The 17,558-nt window shown below is 39.2% G+C and overlaps 2 protein-coding genes and 1 long non-coding RNA gene across 6 annotated transcripts in view; 2 read left to right on the top strand and 1 right to left on the bottom strand.

The window, feature by feature from the left end:
- Nucleotides 1-59: 59 nt before the first annotated feature.
- The window catches only part of LOC113568831 (myosin heavy chain, fast skeletal muscle-like), a 29,063-nt gene continuing 11,564 nt past the window's right edge, over nucleotides 60-17,558 (top strand). The window contains exons 1-40 of one of the 2 annotated variants that reach the window (XM_035520204.1): nucleotides 60-125; nucleotides 218-430; nucleotides 624-767; nucleotides 858-1,014; nucleotides 1,197-1,224; nucleotides 1,307-1,418; nucleotides 1,496-1,588; nucleotides 1,700-1,763; nucleotides 2,021-2,119; nucleotides 2,210-2,313; nucleotides 2,398-2,536; nucleotides 2,632-2,750; nucleotides 2,834-2,983; nucleotides 3,075-3,245; nucleotides 3,673-3,979; nucleotides 4,315-4,382; nucleotides 4,505-4,592; nucleotides 4,665-4,782; nucleotides 4,865-4,988; nucleotides 5,475-5,611; nucleotides 5,727-5,982; nucleotides 6,067-6,309; nucleotides 6,404-6,580; nucleotides 6,689-6,834; nucleotides 6,939-7,029; nucleotides 7,115-7,504; nucleotides 7,704-7,830; nucleotides 7,911-8,029; nucleotides 8,153-8,349; nucleotides 8,456-8,639; nucleotides 8,723-8,888; nucleotides 8,990-9,114; nucleotides 9,201-9,509; nucleotides 9,583-9,786; nucleotides 9,880-10,005; nucleotides 10,189-10,359; nucleotides 10,478-10,582; nucleotides 10,665-10,760; nucleotides 10,872-11,003; nucleotides 11,190-11,305. In XM_035520204.1, coding sequence (XP_035376097.1) covers nucleotides 230-430; nucleotides 624-767; nucleotides 858-1,014; nucleotides 1,197-1,224; nucleotides 1,307-1,418; nucleotides 1,496-1,588; nucleotides 1,700-1,763; nucleotides 2,021-2,119; nucleotides 2,210-2,313; nucleotides 2,398-2,536; nucleotides 2,632-2,750; nucleotides 2,834-2,983; nucleotides 3,075-3,245; nucleotides 3,673-3,979; nucleotides 4,315-4,382; nucleotides 4,505-4,592; nucleotides 4,665-4,782; nucleotides 4,865-4,988; nucleotides 5,475-5,611; nucleotides 5,727-5,982; nucleotides 6,067-6,309; nucleotides 6,404-6,580; nucleotides 6,689-6,834; nucleotides 6,939-7,029; nucleotides 7,115-7,504; nucleotides 7,704-7,830; nucleotides 7,911-8,029; nucleotides 8,153-8,349; nucleotides 8,456-8,639; nucleotides 8,723-8,888; nucleotides 8,990-9,114; nucleotides 9,201-9,509; nucleotides 9,583-9,786; nucleotides 9,880-10,005; nucleotides 10,189-10,359; nucleotides 10,478-10,582; nucleotides 10,665-10,760; nucleotides 10,872-11,003; nucleotides 11,190-11,210 — 5,808 coding nt within the window. In that variant the 5' untranslated portion in view covers nucleotides 60-125; nucleotides 218-229 and the 3' untranslated portion in view covers nucleotides 11,211-11,305. Of the gene's footprint in view, nucleotides 126-217; nucleotides 431-623; nucleotides 768-857; nucleotides 1,015-1,196; nucleotides 1,225-1,306; nucleotides 1,419-1,495; nucleotides 1,589-1,699; nucleotides 1,764-2,020; nucleotides 2,120-2,209; nucleotides 2,314-2,397; nucleotides 2,537-2,631; nucleotides 2,751-2,833; nucleotides 2,984-3,074; nucleotides 3,246-3,672; nucleotides 3,980-4,314; nucleotides 4,383-4,504; nucleotides 4,593-4,664; nucleotides 4,783-4,864; nucleotides 4,989-5,474; nucleotides 5,612-5,726; nucleotides 5,983-6,066; nucleotides 6,310-6,403; nucleotides 6,581-6,688; nucleotides 6,835-6,938; nucleotides 7,030-7,114; nucleotides 7,505-7,703; nucleotides 7,831-7,910; nucleotides 8,030-8,152; nucleotides 8,350-8,455; nucleotides 8,640-8,722; nucleotides 8,889-8,989; nucleotides 9,115-9,200; nucleotides 9,510-9,582; nucleotides 9,787-9,879; nucleotides 10,006-10,188; nucleotides 10,360-10,477; nucleotides 10,583-10,664; nucleotides 10,761-10,871; nucleotides 11,004-11,189; nucleotides 11,306-17,558 lie in introns of those variants that run through there. The other variant, XM_035520205.1, reaches the window with a different exon arrangement.
- LOC113583818 (myosin heavy chain, fast skeletal muscle-like) overlaps nucleotides 65-17,558 on the top strand; it is a 48,797-nt gene continuing 31,303 nt past the window's right edge. Inside the window, exon 1 of the mRNA XM_035520206.1 lies at nucleotides 65-125. The gene's annotated coding sequence lies outside the window, so the exon portion shown is untranslated. The remainder of the gene's footprint in view (nucleotides 126-17,558) is intronic.
- On the bottom strand, nucleotides 11,392-17,461 carry LOC113568830. 3 transcript variants are annotated; one of them, XR_003409647.2, is made up of 3 exons: nucleotides 16,989-17,461; nucleotides 13,041-13,106; nucleotides 11,392-12,941 (listed from the first exon to the last, which is right to left on the bottom strand). It is a non-coding gene; the product is annotated as an uncharacterized LOC113568830 (long non-coding RNA). The 3 variants fall into 3 exon arrangements; XR_004775355.1 differs by lacking the exon at nucleotides 16,989-17,461 and adding an exon at nucleotides 14,754-16,949; XR_003409648.2 differs by lacking the exon at nucleotides 16,989-17,461 and adding an exon at nucleotides 14,912-16,945.

Raw genomic sequence — 17,558 nt, forward strand, 5'->3', positions numbered from 1 at the left:
TAATTATCTTCTTGATTCAAATTTTGCTTTCACATGCAATTGCTGAAGTTGATTTTTACTTTCCAGTGTCCACAACCTGCCAACTCATTTCTGCCTGACATTTTCTATATTTGAGATCATATAAAGTAAGGTGTTATAAAAATTAGGCATGAGTCAAATAGTATATTGAACATTTAATAAAATATATGAATAAGAACTATATAATTTGACCCCACAGTAAAGCCTCACCATGGGGGATGGAGAGATGGAGTGCTTTGGCCCAGCGGCCGTTTACCTCCGCAAGCCAGAAAGGGAGAGGATTGAGGCCCAGAACAAACCTTTTGATGCTAAATCAGCAGTGTTTGTGACTGAGCCCAAGGAGATGTACCTCAAGGGGACACTAAAGAGTAAAGAGGGGGGTAAAGCCACTGTTGACACACTGTGTGGCAAAGTAAGTGAAAAAATGAGCATGAGTAATTCTAGATACACCTCTGATTGTTAATGTAAATGTGGATAGTCGGATAAAGATATGTTTAATTAATGTATCAAAAAGGATGTGCAAAAACTCACAGAGGGCCAAAAGAGCTACAATAATTTCAGAACAAGCTACTGTTGTGCAGACCTTTAATGTTGTCCTTTCACAGACCCTCACAGTAAAGGAGGATGAAGTCTTTCCCATGAATCCTCCAAAATTTGACAAAATGGAGGACATGGCCATGATGACCCACCTCAATGAACCTGCTGTGCTGTATAACCTCAAAGAGCGTTATGCAGCATGGATGATCTACGTAGGTTTAAAAAAGGATCATGACATTTGTAAATAATTATTAAAGAGTAGAGAGTAATAATGATATGAAAACCTCTTGACTCTCCTTCAGACCTACTCAGGGTTGTTCTGCGTCACTGTGAACCCCTACAAGTGGCTCCCAGTATATGATGCAGTCGTTGTCGCTGGATACAGAGGGAAAAAGAGAATTGAAGCCCCGCCCCACATCTTCTCCATCTCTGATAACGCCTATCAGTTCATGCTTACGGGTAGGATACTGTTCAGTAGCTTTGCAGAAGAACAGAATTCATGTTTTTTGACATTGTTTCTGATATATACAAGAACATATACTACTTGAGTAAATTTTTGGTTAATCTCAGATAGTGAAAAAACATTTCTCTGTATTAACTGAATGCTGTATTACATTTAAAAATTCTCACTATTTCTATAGATCGTGAAAACCAGTCTGTCCTTATCACGTAAGTGTTGACTGACTATAAGGTTTTCTATAGACTTCTTTGTATAGACTTACGTATTCTAAAGGACTTATTCTATCCCCAGTGGAGAATCTGGTGCAGGAAAAACTGTGAACACAAAACGTGTCATCCAGTACTTTGCAATGGTTGGAATGACTGCACAGAAGAAGGCAGAGCCTGCTGCTGGCAAAATGCAGGTAACTGAATTGGTAAAGTGTACAAAGCATTAAGAAGCGATCAGAGTCCACTCGGTAACAATCGCTTGTGTCTCTAGGGGTCGCTGGAGGACCAAATTGTTGCAGCCAACCCCCTGCTGGAAGCTTATGGTAATGCCAAGACTGTGAGGAATGACAACTCCTCTCGTTTCGTAAGTACATAAGAGCGGTGTCCAAAATTTTAATGGAGTGTAACTAAAAACAAAAACAGGTAAGATCAAAAATATATAAATATGAATATAAAACATCTTTTGAATTTCCAGGGTAAATTCATCAGAATTCATTTTGGACAAACTGGCAAGCTGGCATCAGCTGATATTGAAACCTGTAAGTTTCAGTGATTATGAGTGCATTCTTTTATATCGTTATATCAAGTATGGGTTTATCCAACATGGGCATGAAAAAGGAAGTCTGCATGGGAAATAAATGTAAAACTTACGATAACACGATTAAACAGATAACCATACAGAAAAATCACAGCACTGCATATTGTACAGCCACAATCTTTTCAATAATGCTGTTGTGAAGTTATAAGGTTACTCCTTAAAATTCTATGGTAAAATTGAATATAAATATATCACCAGATTTACTGGAGAAGTCAAGAGTCACATTCCAGCTGTCTGCTGAGAGGAGCTACCACATCTTCTACCAACTCATGACTGGACACAAGCCTGAGCTGCTTGGTATGAACTTTAATTCCTATTCACTATGATTTTTCAGGCACTGTTTACATTGACACTTATATCTAAATATTATTTTTCCTATCCACACAGAGGCGCTGCTCATCACCACCAACCCCTATGACTATCCTATGATCAGCCAGGGTGAAATTACAGTTAAGAGCATCAATGATGTGGAAGAATTTATTGCCACAGATGTAAGTACAGCTTCATAGATCTTAAGTGACCACTTAAAAAATGCAGCATCTTCATTTGTCCTTCTTCTTCTCTTTACTACACAGACTGCTATTGACATTTTGGGCTTCACTGCTGATGAGAAAACAGGCATCTACAAGCTGACGGGAGCTGTGATACATCATGGCAACATGAAGTTCAAGCAGAAGCAGAGAGAGGAGCAGGCTGAGCCTGATGGCACAGAGGGTACATACGATTATCACCAATTTATTTCATCCTATAGAAGTAACATACATAGTCTTCAGTTTTCATGAATAACTCTAACACTTTTTACAATTCAGTGGCTGATAAAATCGCCTACCTCTTGGGCCTGAACTCAGCTGACATGCTGAAAGCCTTGTGCTACCCCAGAGTGAAAGTGGGAAATGAGTTTGTGACCAAAGGCCAGACTGTACCACAGGTAATGTGATATAAGCCAACAGAGGAGATAAATAAGGTTTTAATAACCTACAGCCATCAAATGTCTATGTATACATTTTCCAGGTCAATAACTCTGTCAGCGCTCTTTGCAAGTCTGTCTATGAGAAAATGTTCTTGTGGATGGTCATCCGAATCAATGAGATGTTGGACACAAAACAGCAAAGGCAGTTCTTCATTGGTGTGCTGGACATCGCTGGATTTGAGATCTTTGATGTAAATATTTGTTGAGTTCATACTTTTTGCATTAGATAATATACTGAGAGTCCAACAGTTAGTCAACGTTAACATCCATGTTTTAAAACAGTTTAACACTCTGGAGCAGCTCTGCATTAACTTCACAAATGAGAAACTGCAGCAGTTCTTCAACCACCACATGTTTGTGCTGGAACAAGAGGAGTACAAGAAAGAAGGAATTGAGTGGGAGTTCATTGACTTTGGTATGGACCTGGCTGCCTGCATTGAGCTTATTGAGAAGGTAAATGGTTTAGAGATTAATTAGACCAACTTAAATCCAGCATGTACAATGAACAGACGTAGATGAAGGATATACTATGACAGCAGTCCCATGAGAAAATTCATACTGGAGAATCCTGTGATTTTACACTTATTATACTTATAGTTTCGTATGTAAGTCTACTCTAACAATAATGACATGAATAATAATGGAAAATTATAGTTCTATTTGCTTCTAGAGACTCTGGCCCAAAATACAGAAAAGTGGCTGATGCAACAAATTCCTTTAATAGTGAATAATGACATTTAACATATTAGAAAGGCACTCCAGCATTGTATGGTCAGTGGTCAGATCAGGTCATGGTCAGTGCTTCAGAACAATTCCTAGTTAATGCAACAACCATTTATCGAAGTAGTAATGCAGTGATTTCAAAATCTGTCACCAACAGCCAATGGGCATCTTCTCCATCCTTGAAGAGGAGTGCATGTTCCCAAAGGCTACAGACACATCCTTTAAGAACAAGTTGTATGACCAGCATCTTGGCAAATGTAATGCTTTCCAAAAACCAAGACCTGCCAAGGGCAAGGCAGAGGCCCACTTCTCCCTGGTGCACTATGCCGGCACTGTGGACTACAACATTTCTGGCTGGCTGGACAAGAACAAGGACCCCCTGAATGAATCTGTTGTCCAGCTGTACCAGAAGGCAGCAAACAAACTCCTGAGTTTCCTGTATGCAGCTCATGCATCTGCTGAAGGTCAGTTAATCTCTAAACTTGTTCACTTCTTGTCAAAGTTAAGGGTTAATGTTAAAATGTGATCGCTGTAACTAGCATTAGGACCTTCAACACCATCATTTTAAGGACTCAAACACTTTCATTCAGACAAAATTAAGGACTTCTTGCACACATATTCTGCTGCCATCAGTCCAGTAAGAAAAGACGATGGCTAAACTGATAGTGTGAGAATTCTTTCAAGTGTTACAAGTATTATTACTCAGTATAATAAAAATCAATCTTAATAAAACTAATGATGTGAATTGAAAAGTAAAAGAAATATGAGCAAAACATAAAATTTGAATTCTACCAAACAGCTGAAGGTGGTGGTAAGAAGGGCAAGAAGAAGGGTGGTTCCTTCCAGACTGTGTCTGCTCTGTTCAGGGTAGGAACACGTTTATAGTGAAACATGTACATAAGAGGACCAACACTAAAATTGTAATTATAACAAAACATTACCAAAATATATTGTTTATCATATGTTGTCAACAATGTCAAACTCCACAGGAGAACTTGGGCAAGCTGATGACCAACTTAAGGAGCACACACCCTCATTTTGTGCGCTGCTTGATTCCAAATGAGAGCAAGACTCCAGGTATGTACTCTTATTATTTCTTGGAATTCTAAATCTACTACAAATATTGTAATATTGACCTGGCCCTTCTAGGTCTGATGGAGAATTTCCTGGTTATCCACCAGCTGAGATGTAATGGTGTGCTGGAAGGAATCAGAATCTGCAGAAAGGGATTCCCCAGCAGAATCCTCTATGGTGACTTCAAGCAAAGGTAATTTCTTTAGTGTTTAGTTTTAATATTATTATAAATTGACTGTGCTGCCGCAAAGACTAACATATCTATTTAAAAACAGGTACAAAGTCTTGAATGCTAGTGTCATCCCAGAGGGACAGTTCATTGACAACAAGAAAGCTTCAGAGAAACTCTTGGGCTCCATTGATGTGGACCACACCCAGTACAAGTTTGGACACACTAAGGTGCAAAATGAAATGATGAGATATTTTCATTATTATTACTATTACTTTTCAATGTGCTCAAGTGTTTCCATCCTTGCCTCTGAACTAAGTCTGTATGCTTACACTTTTTGAAAACATACTGATTCATATTTTTATTAACATAATTATTTATTCATAATGATTATGAGTAGTGCAGTCCCTTAGAAGTATACTTATTTTCAGATGCTCTCACTCTCAGTTAAAATCTTTGATACACTTTTATATGTTAATGTGCCTTCATCATAAGCACATCACAAAAGAAAATTGTTGCAGACAATAAAAGACTGAATCAGCAAGGACAAATGATAAGCAACAGCACCAGGTTTGGCATGATTCAATAACAGAAAGAGCTCTTTAGCACAAATATGAAGGCAAAGATTTCTTTTTAAATTTGCCATCAAACAAGCCTAAATGCCAGAAAAAAAACAAATGTCTTGTTGGAATTTAATTGTCCCCTTATTATCATAGGTGTTCTTCAAAGCTGGTCTGCTTGGTACCCTAGAGGAGATGCGAGATGAGAAACTGGCAAATCTAGTGACTATGACTCAAGCCTTGTGCCGCGGCTTCCTCATGAGGAGGGAGTTTGTCAAAATGATGGAGAGGAGGTATGTTTCTGTTTAAAGCAAAATAAACAAAACAGCATTTTAAATTTTAAAATTCACTGCAAAAAAATGAACATGAAAACTTGACGGTTCTGATCTGGGCTATTTTCAATTGTAGAGAGTCCATCTATTCTATCCAGTACAACATACGTTCATTCATGAATGTGAAACACTGGCCATGGATGAAGCTGTACTTCAAGATCAAGCCTCTTCTGAAGAGTGCAGAGACTGAGAAGGAAATGGCTGCCATGAAAGATAATTTTGAGAAGATGAAGGAAGATCTGGCAAAGGCACTGGCAAAGAAGAAAGAGCTTGAGGAGAAGATGGTGTCTCTTCTGCAGGAGAAAAATGACCTGCAACTGCAAGTGGCATCTGTAAGTGCTTAAAATACACAGTTCGACATGCCTTTGTAGACTCTACAGGAAAAAAGCCTTTAACAAATCCATTTAAAAAAACAGGAAACAGAAAACCTCTCTGATGCTGAGGAAAGGTGTGAGGGGCTCATCAAGAGCAAGATCCAGCTTGAGGCCAAACTCAAAGAGACAAATGAAAGACTGGAAGATGAGGAGGAAATCAATGCTGAGCTGACTGCCAAGAAGAGGAAACTGGAGGATGAGTGCTCTGAGCTGAAGAAGGACATTGATGATCTAGAACTCACCTTGGCTAAAGTGGAGAAGGAGAAACATGCCACTGAGAACAAGGTTTGTTTATTATATTACATGGTAATGTATTTTGTCCTTTTTTACAAAATTGCAGAGAATGACTATAACATTTGAAACATTTGATATTATACAGGTCAAGAATTTGACTGAAGAGATGACCTCTCAAGATGAAAGCATTGCCAAGCTCACTAAGGAGAAGAAAGCCCTTCAAGAGGCCCACCAGCAGACCCTTGATGATCTCCAGGCAGAGGAAGATAAAGTCAACACCCTGACTAAATCCAAGACCAAGCTTGAACAACAAGTGGATGATGTAAGTATTTGACAAAGACTATATTTATTTTATTTATTATGTTGCAGTGGTTTAACAGAGGTGTCCTGGTGTGATGTTCTCAAGTCCTCTGGTTTTCATAACATTTAGCTTGAAGGTTCACTGGAGCAAGAGAAGAAACTCCGTATGGACCTTGAGAGAGCTAAAAGGAAGCTTGAGGGTGACCTGAAATTGGCCCAGGAATCCATAATGGACCTGGAGAATGATAAACAGCAGTCTGATGAGAAGATCAAAAAGTATACATCACCTCTCATTACAAATGAAACAAAATCTATTTACTTGACTGCCTCTCAATAAAAAAAAAAATGATACTTTTGCATCAACTATTATTCTACCATAGGAAGGAATTTGAAGTAAGCCAACTTTTAAGCAAGATCGAGGATGAACAGTCTATGGGTGCACAGCTTCAGAAGAAGATAAAAGAACTCCAGGTGATTCATCATTGTAAAAAAAACTGGATTTAATTTACAGTCCTCTGAAATGAAAAGACCTCTAATCTGGAATTCTACCTTCCAGGCTCGAATTGAGGAGTTGGAGGAGGAAATTGAGGCTGAGCGTGCAGCTCGTGCTAAAGTTGAGAAGCAGAGAGCTGATCTCTCCAGGGAACTTGAAGAGATCAGTGAGAGGCTTGAGGAAGCTGGTGGTGCCACTTCTGCTCAGATTGAGATGAACAAGAAGCGTGAGGCTGAGTTCCAGAAGCTGCGTCGTGACCTGGAAGAGTCCACTCTGCAGCATGAAGCCACAGCTGCTGCCCTCCGCAAGAAACAAGCTGACAGTGTTGCTGAGCTTGGAGAGCAGATCGACAACCTTCAGCGGGTCAAACAGAAGCTGGAGAAGGAGAAGAGTGAATATAAAATGGAGATTGATGACCTCTCTAGTAACATGGAGGCTGTGGCAAAATCAAAGGTGTGTTTATTTCACATTAAGATGAAATTTGTTTAGAATAAACTGGAGGTCTAAAGTTACCTTTAAGCGAACTGTAATTCATGCACATCTTTAACAAGGGAAAGTGAGGTGAAATTTCTCTCAACACAATACATCTACGCCTTAATTTTGAAGCACTAGTTTTAGTGTCTGTCTCTTTATATTATTAATATATTTCTAGGCAAATCTAGAGAAAATGTGTCGTACCCTTGAAGACCAGCTGAGTGAAATCAAAGCTAAAAGCGATGAACATATTCGTCAACTAAATGACACAAGTGCACAAAGAGCACGACTTCAGACTGAGAACGGTAAGTAGTATCAGCACTGTAAAGATCAAATGGCTGAAATGTTGAATTTTGTAGCCTAATTTTCCAACATCCTTTCAAAGGTGAGTTTAGCCGTCAGCTGGAGGAGAAAGAAGCACTTGTTTCCCAGTTAACTAGGGGAAAACAAGCATATACACAGCAGATTGAAGAGCTCAAGAGACAAATTGAAGAGGAAGTCAAGGTGCTTTTAAAAATGCTGTATTTGATGCAATATAGTATGTAATAATTATTGCATAAACCCAATGTAACTCAAGTAGAAATCCATTAAGAAGTAAAGTTTCAACAACTGGCCACTCACTTACAGGCAAAGAATGCCCTTGCTCATGCTGTCCAATCAGCTCGTCATGACTGTGATCTGCTCAGAGAGCAGTTTGAGGAAGAGCAGGAGGCCAAGGCTGAGCTGCAGCGTGGAATGTCCAAGGCCAACAGTGAGGTGGCTCAGTGGAGAACCAAATATGAGACTGATGCCATCCAGCGTACTGAGGAGCTTGAAGAGTCCAAGTAATCAAATTCAATTAACAGCAAACTACACTATAAACTATGCAAAATTGACCTAATGACAAAGTTCTCAAACAAGCATGTAAGGGCATCATGCAATTATCCTTAGGAAAAAACTCGCTCAGCGTCTACAAGATGCAGAGGAATCCATTGAAGCAGTGAACTCTAAATGTGCCTCTCTGGAGAAAACCAAGCAAAGGCTACAGGGTGAAGTGGAAGACCTCATGATTGATGTCGAGAGAGCCAATGCATTAGCTGCCAACCTTGACAAAAAGCAGAGGAACTTTGATAAGGTCAAGCATCTGCCATTGAAAATGGTCTATGAAATATGAAACCATGAGTTAGTACAACATCTAATGTTCTTTCCAATTTTCAGGTCTTGGCAGAATGGAAGCAGAAGTATGAGGAAGGCCAGGCTGAACTGGAAGGAGCTCAGAAAGAGGCTCGCGCTCTTAGCACTGAGCTTTTTAAGATGAAGAACTCATATGAGGAATCTCTAGACCATTTGGAGACCCTGAAGAGAGAGAACAAGAATCTGCAGCGTATGTTAAATAGATCTAAGCACACTTGTTTGATTAAATGAGGTTTCTAAAAAGCTGCATTACATTAAGCAATATTAAATGAATATCTTTTTTCCTCTCAGAGGAGATCTCTGACCTTACGGAACAAATTGGGGAGACTGGAAAAACAATCCATGAGCTGGAGAAGGCAAAGAAGACAGTGGAAACAGAGAAATCTGAAATTCAGACTGCTCTTGAGGAAGCTGAGGTATAACTGTACACAATGTCACCATATTGATTGCAGAAGTGGGTTTGCAGTATCTTGCTTAACAGTGAACTTCCAACATTCTTCAGGGAACACTCGAGCATGAAGAGTCCAAGATTCTTCGTATCCAGCTTGAGCTCAGTCAGGTTAAGGGTGAGATTGACAGGAAGATCGCTGAGAAGGATGAGGAGATCGAACAGATCAAGAGGAACAGTCAGAGGGTGATTGAGTCCATGCAGAGCACCCTGGATTCTGAGGTCAGGAGCAGGAATGATGCCCTGAGAGTCAAGAAGAAGATGGAGGGAGACCTGAATGAGATGGAGATTCAGCTGAGCCATGCCAACCGCCAGGCTGCTGAGGCCCAGAAACAGCTCAGGAACGTCCAAGGACAGCTCAAGGTGCATCTCAGTTTTGGTACATTTATGTTTACATACCTCTTAAAGTGATTAACAATGATTCTTTTTACATAAGGATGCCCAACTACATCTTGATGAGGCTGTCAGAGGACAGGAAGACATGAAGGAGCAGGTTGCCATGGTAGAGCGCAGGAATAATCTGATGCTGGCAGAGATTGAGGAACTAAGATCTGCACTGGAACAGACTGAGAGAGGACGTAAAGTGGCTGAACAGGAGCTGGTTGATGCCAGTGAGCGTGTGGCACTGCTGCACTCTCAGGTTAGTTGTTTCAGTTTGAGACACTAGTGTTCTTTTGTTAGTAGTTGGTAGTCAATCATAATGTTTTTGTTTGTTTGATTTGCTTGTCAACAGAATACCAGTCTAATCAACACCAAGAAAAAGCTTGAGGCTGACCTGGTGCAAGTTCAAGGTGAGGTAGATGATACAGTCCAAGAAGCAAGAAATGCTGAAGAAAAGGCCAAAAAAGCTATTACTGATGTAAGTGTGATTAACTCTACACATTTTGCATCACTCTGATTTACAGTTGCATTCTAAACTATGATATGTTTTATATACTAGACTCACATACTAGGCTGATGTGAGTGAATATCTCTTCAGATTTTGTACCAGTGTGGTTCAGAATTACTAAAAACTAAAACCCATACATGGCTTATGTACTAGGCCGCTATGATGGCAGAGGAGCTGAAGAAAGAGCAAGACACCAGTGCTCATCTGGAGAGGATGAAGAAGAACCTTGAGGTCACAGTCAAAGATCTGCAGCACCGTCTGGATGAGGCTGAGAGTCTTGCCATGAAGGGTGGAAAGAAGCAGCTCCAGAAACTGGAGTCTAGGGTAGGTTACACTCTTTACATGTAGTAAAAACTCCTGAGTTTGGTTATAAAAATGTTTTGTTTATACATGAAATATGTTTATACATGAAAATATGTCCTATATGTCATATGTCCTATAGGTGCGTGAGTTGGAGGCTGAGGTTGAGGCTGAGCAGAGACGCAGTGCTGAAGCTGTTAAAGGAGTGCGCAAATATGAAAGGAGAGTAAAGGAGCTGACCTACCAGGTACAGCATGAATGCTGTAAGATGCACATACTATATTTGCTTTCAAGTCAAATGAAGTCTAAACTAAGGTCTATCTTTTCAGACTGAGGAGGACAAGAAGAATGGTACAAGACTTCAGGATCTTGTAGACAAGCTGCAGCTCAAAGTAAAGGCCTACAAGAGACAGGCTGAGGAAGCTGTAAGTTTGCACCTGGATAATTTATAGTGTCCAGTGCCTCACACTTTAAATGGCTCTTTGCAAACATGAATAATTAACAGCTGTAATTGGGGTGATTTTGTATTTTACCAGGAGGAGCAGGCCAACACTCACCTGTCCAGGTTCAGGAAGGTGCAGCATGAGATGGAGGAAGCTCAGGAGCGCGCCGACATCGCTGAGTCCCAGGTCAACAAACTCAGAGCCAAGAGCAGAGACACTGGAAAGGTAATTTTCACTTTGTCAAAATATAACAGAATTGTCATTTAAAATAATATATTTATTTAGATAAATAAGTAATCAGCAGTAGTGGCATAGGTTAGTGTTCTTTCATATCATTACTCAAAAATACAGAAAGAATGGCAAAGACAAGATAATGATGAGGTTCACTAATGATGTATTCATCAATTTTAGGGCAAGGAGTTGGCTGAATAAAAATGAAGACCACTTGGGACACTAACAAAAAGTCGTTTGGATTTCTTGTTAACTGTCCATGCACAAATGCAATTAAATAAACTGCTGTAAAAATACTACAAAGTGCATATTGCTTCTACATGATCAAAACCAGGCATGAAAATTTGAAAAAGGTGACAAGTTCAGAAAACACAACACATTGCATGAAAGCCTGAAAGCATTTTCACCAATGAAATTTTTGTCATTTTAATGTGAAAATTAAACATTCTGGTGTACATGACATTATAATTATGCACAGGATAAGATGTCAAATATCCTATACCAAACCATTCAAATTTCATATTGGGCCCAGCCCACTCGTTTCATACTACAATATTGCAAGTTCTTCACAGGGGTCATCAGGTAGACACTTCTCTTCATATGTGTCTTGCTGAATTAAACCCACAACACCTCAAGAAGTGAGCTCTGGCAGTGAGGCCTGGCAGCCGAGCCCAATCCCCGTAAATTTCACATTTAAACCTCTTTAGACATCAACCCAGATTGGCCTCTCTGGTGACTAAGACCATAAGCAGTCACACTAACACCATTAATGCATGCTCCGTGCCTCCACATCCATATGGGCTTTATGCACTAAAATCTACTATACCAACAGCAAACAGAGTTACCTCCCTATATTTACCTACTTCCTAAACATACTGCCCCCCCAACGGCTAACGCCATATCCCACTGGCACTGCTAATGCATGCTTACTGCTGCCAGTTCCATATGGAACTTACTACGCCACCAAGCATTTCCCAACACAACAAATCCATACTGGCTATACACAGCCTCACTGGCACCGTTAATGCATGATACCAGTTCCATCTGGATCTACCATATTAGAAATGATAATGACATGACAACAATCCGTTCACATGTCTAGTCTTCCATGTACCTGAAACAAGAAACACCTCAGCCATTCCATTTTTATAATGCATTTCCCCAACTATAATGCTCTCCTCATCCACAACCATTGACTAGCCCTTTCAGCTGCTTCTGATACTTCCTTCACAGCTCCCCTTACTGTAGTTTAGTTTCTAAAAGTAAGTTTGACAAGATGTGGCAAACCTAGATAAAAATCCTCTAGCACCTATCACTACCAGTCTTATATGCACTTGCCACCAGCGTTCTCTCACCTCAGCCACCAAGTCTACGTATTTCATCTTCTTTCTTCCAAAAGCTTAATCAACTGCATATTCAAACGGAATTGTTAATTATCTTTTTACGTTCAGAGTACAACCAAATCCAGTTATGCTATCCTTTTACTTTCAGAGTACAACCATATCCAGCCTCAGTGCAGTGAAAGCAATGCATTTTGGGACCTGTAGTTTTTACATGTACATCTGCTAATTTCCAGTCTCATGCTTCAACCCATTTACTAATTAAACTACAGGGAAGATATTTGGTTCAGTTAGCCAACACAATTTTATTCATAAGAAATAAAGGTATGGGCATGATCTTCTGAGGCACTGAAAAACACTGAAAAGCTTATAATTCCTGACCAAAAATTTAAGAAAACAATAAATTAGGGCTTTATTTGGACATTTATATGTATAAGAGTATTTTCAAATAGCTCCTCAGTTACCAATTCAGAAAGAAGCAAGAGGCTGTAGTTGGTTTCTTGCCCAGGCTTTGGTTCCACCTTAAATGATGCAGCAGTTGTCTTCTTATTCAAATGTTCCATTCCACCTTAAATCTAAATTTAAGATGGTACTGCAAATACGAATAAAAAGTTCAGCTTCATGAATGACGCAATATGTTTATTTTAAATAGGAAGAAACAGAAATACAAGGGGTGCTTTAGATGACACACCTTTTCATCAGTGCTGCTTCCTTTGTTTCAGGATATTTGTTTCTCGACACTCCAAGTTTCACGTGCCTAAATGAGTTTACATACAAGAAAAAATAAGCCTATGTAAATTTTTTAAACAACTGCATAAATTAACAGTTGAATGTTATGTAGCAACAATTAAACATACACAAACAGCCTCAAATCTGTTCGCTATTGTTCCATTTGACCTGAAACACTAGTTTTACATTAGATAGCTAAATCACAGAAAGCTTCAAATATCTTCAGAACGACACTGTAGATATTAGATCTTATGATTTTTCCATTGAATTAAAATAATAACTACAGATTGGCTGACAAATGACCATGAACTGCTGTTTTGTTGTTTGAATTCAGGGATTCAAGTCTCAAAACAACTTGAGCCTACGTGATTCACATGCAATTTTCTTTTTCATTAAAAATTCCAAATTTCACTTATAAGTGATATGTTTTTATGCAAAACAAATGCTATTGCAAACAAATACTATTAAAACATCCTGCAGAGTAGCTGGACAACAATCTTAGCAAGGCAAAAACCAAAGTAGAATTACAATTACAGAATTGCTCAAAATTACAAAATTATAGTGTTGACCTAAAATACAAAAATTACTCTGATGACACGCATCTATCAAACCCTTCTATACTTTTCTTCTGCACTGATTCTCACACTCCTTGAATTTCAAAGGTTGACCAACCAGACTTGGAACGAAGCCTAAAGAGACCCAAAACATAAAACCCACTTCATTCACTCTATCTGGTCCTTCTTTTTATCAGCATCCTATCATCCCATAGAAATCAGCTGATTATGACACTTATTGAAATGTTTGTTCAATTCAGTATAATTCAATGCAACTTTATTTACCCCATAGGGCAATTACATATAACAAACGTAATTAAAATGCAAGACACTCAAAATGAGTCATAAACACACATGCACAGAGCATCCAAACAAATATGCCATAGCACATAGACACTGTAAATATAATTCAAATACTCTACCTAAAGATTAAAAAGATACATTAATATTTTTAATAAAATAGAAGAATCAAGAAACAACTTATACTTGTCCCACTATTGTGTTCAATGGTAGAAGTGTATAAGTGCGAAAAATAATGGACAAAATTCTCTGAGTAGGTAACAAGCAAAATTAGATGCCAATCTAGTCATTAGTGCAAATTCCTTCCTAGACCACAACAGTGCTGCAGTACCTTTATAAAGAAACAGACCTCTCTGAGTTAATTAGTGGGTTACCAAGGGTGACCTGTCAATGTAAATGGGATGACTAAAGTCGCTTATGTACAAGTCCGCATTGAGGTCTGGTCTCCCCCAAAGATGGAACTATTTACTGGCCGTTTACCGGACAGCCATACAAGCCTTTCTGCTCCAGTGTCAAGGCAAGCTAATCAGCATTTTGAAGAGATTAGCCATATTTCATTTAACTCACTTCAGTCATCAGAATTAAATCTAATTCATGAAATTAAAAATGTTTGAACTTTTATTTGATTGGGCTATATCAACCATTTTCAGTAAAAGATGGTCGAACGTTTAGGAAAGAATTGTATGAAATTTATAGCTGGCTCAAATACAGCCCTGCAGCTGATCAGACTTTCTTCAGCACTGTGCTATCAGAAGAAATCAACTTTGATCAATGATTAGCACTTTTTAAATCTAGGGGATAGTCTAGTAAATGCCTGTAACCTGTTCCGAGTTGTTCCTGGCTGTGAGAATGAGCACAGCATCATGTGCTTCATTTTCTTGCTTGTGCTGACTGAAAACCTATATGAGAAACATTTTGAGTCAAGAGAGAATGATGTTGCAGTGCTGAATATGGGCCACTCTTTGCCGGTGTTACATACCATACAATGGTTTATACTCCCATGATGCTCCTCCTTATTTCTATCCTCCCTGGGTTTCATCTGTCTGAGGTACTCACTAAGCACTTCTTCACTTGGGGCTATCATCCTGGTGTACTCCTGGATCTTGGTTATTTCATCCTGGATAGTGGCTCTGATGTTCAACAGTCCACAGCCCCACTCCTTCCGCTTAGTGTAGAGTATCAGAGTGCTGAATTTGGGATGAAACCCTCTGTGCATTGTGAGGAGTTTCCTTGTCTTGATGTTAGTGACTTCTATCTCCTCCTTAGGCCATCTTATTATGCCAGCAGGGTATCTGATGACTGGCAGAGCATTAGTGTTGATAGCCCGGATCTTGTTCCTCCCTTTCAGCTGACTTCTCAGGACTTGCCTCACTCTTTGTAGATATTTGGCTGTAGCTGCTTTCTTTGTGACCTCTGCATGATTCTAATTTGCCTGGTGCTTATACCTGCACTCAACATCTGTTATGTTACCTTTTGTGCTAGCTACTTTCCCTTTCCTTGTAACCATCTGACCAGTCCGAATGACATTCCAATGGCATAGCTGTATACCCTGGTGATATGGATTAGTGAGTCGATGTCTAGTTCACTTCTGGCATACAGCATAATGTCATCCATGTAGAAAAGGTGCCTGATGGTAGCTGGTATCCATAGCCACTCTTGGTGATGATTTCACAGGCCTATGCAGAACAGCAGCGGAGACATCTCCTTGGTAAATGCCACACCTGATGATGACTCATGCTATTGGCTTGAACTTGGCCTCTAATTTCATCTTCCACAGCCCCACCACCAAGTTCTTGATGAAGGCTCTTAGAGTCCTGTTGATGTGACACAGCCTCGACCATTCCAGGATCCATGTGTGGGGCACTGAATTATAAACTTTCGTGTAGTCAATCCAGGTGATGCACAGGTTGGTCTGTCTGGTCTTACAGTCTCGAGTGACTGTTTAATCACTCCTCACTTGGCCCCTCTGGTGTTCTTGCCAATGTCTTTTCCTGGTCCCACTCATGTATGTAACCATGTGAATATTCATCTTAGCCACAATGTCCTACAGGAGCTTCCATGTTGTGCAGAGGCAGGTTATTGGCCGGTAGGAGGATGGAACTGCCCCTTTCTGGGGTCCTTCAGGATCAGGACTGTTTGCTTTCGGTTAACCATTCAGGGTGGGTTCCATCCATTAGCAGCTGCCAGGCTCTCATGCAGGCACTTTTTTTAGTGATATAGGCCCCAGTATATAGTTGACTGAGATGGATTGCCCCCCGCATAAGTCTCAAATGTCACCCATGCCCCCAACCATGCATCAGTAAAAACACACATGTGCCTCAAGATCAACAGTTTTGTTGCAGATGAACTGCATGTCTGAAAGCAATATTCACAATAGCTGAAGACTCCCCTGTCTATCAGTTAAACCCAATCTGTGAATTCTACAGTTCATCCCTCCCATCTGCACTCTTCATGGTTTATTTTAGTATTGGCCACTTTTTCACTGAACACTTATGAAAGGGAGAATGTTGAGAAATATTTTCAACATCAAGGCAGAAGTTGAGAATGATGAGGAAGGAGAATAATCTCACAACTGTAAAAGCCTCTGCAACAGCAGCCAATTTTTTTCCTTACTCAAGATCACAGCTGAGAAAATGCCACATAAACACAGACACAAATTGATGCTAATGACACACATTTAACTTCTGTATTTTTCTTCTATCCCCCGCAGGAATCCCCAATTTTAATAATAGATACCTAAAACTATGCAGCCCTTCATAGTGATGACGTTTGTATAGCGCTTGCTTTTCTGTTTTTGCCTGTCTATTCTTCCAGAGAAAACTACTGGTTTCTGTTAGATGCATGTTGTGTTCTGACTGGAACACAAATAATGTAAACTAGTGCTGCAGTTTAGAATATTTACATATTTAACAAAGTATGACTTTAAATAAAAAAAGAACATATTTAAATTAGAATAAATCCACAGTCAATAAATAATTAAAAGATCATACTATATAGTTATTTATTGTGTAAAAAGTGGCATAAAATTCATGTACAATAATATAAGAAAGACTTACTTCAGTGAATGTCCTTTTAAGCATCTGAAAAACTGTTTGGAGATCTGGCTAAACTCTTTTATACTGCCTCTAAAAGTGGATTAAAATTATCAACCTCTGACACCATGGTAGAATGGTTTCTATATTTGCACTAATTCCTAATAAGAAGATTATGCTATCATATTGTGTTTCAGAATTTCAGTTTATGAATCCATTTCATCACAGGCAACAGTATATGCACTTTTATTGCCAACTTATCATCTGCCAAGAGTATATTATCTTTCATTTGGAAATAAACATTATAATCTTGCATTAGTAATAAATCTTAAGTTTATTTTTCATTTCACACTCTGCTTGCCAAAACTGAGCTGTACTCAGCTGAGTTGAAGGTCTCAGTAGTTCAGCTGGGTTACCTTATTCTAGCTTTTTGTCTAAAAAGAAAACCAGTAAACCAAGAACCTGCTCAAATTCTGTTATTGTACACATCTGAGAAGAGAGAGTGGAAGGCAGTCATACAGACAATGTATTATATATACTATATGTATTTGTCTTGCTTCTTTTTTGTTGCTAGTGCTTTATTTTGACAGTATA

This window comes from Electrophorus electricus, chromosome 20 (genome assembly GCF_013358815.1).
Source record: "Electrophorus electricus isolate fEleEle1 chromosome 20, fEleEle1.pri, whole genome shotgun sequence".
NCBI lineage: Eukaryota > Metazoa > Chordata > Actinopteri > Gymnotiformes > Gymnotidae > Electrophorus > Electrophorus electricus.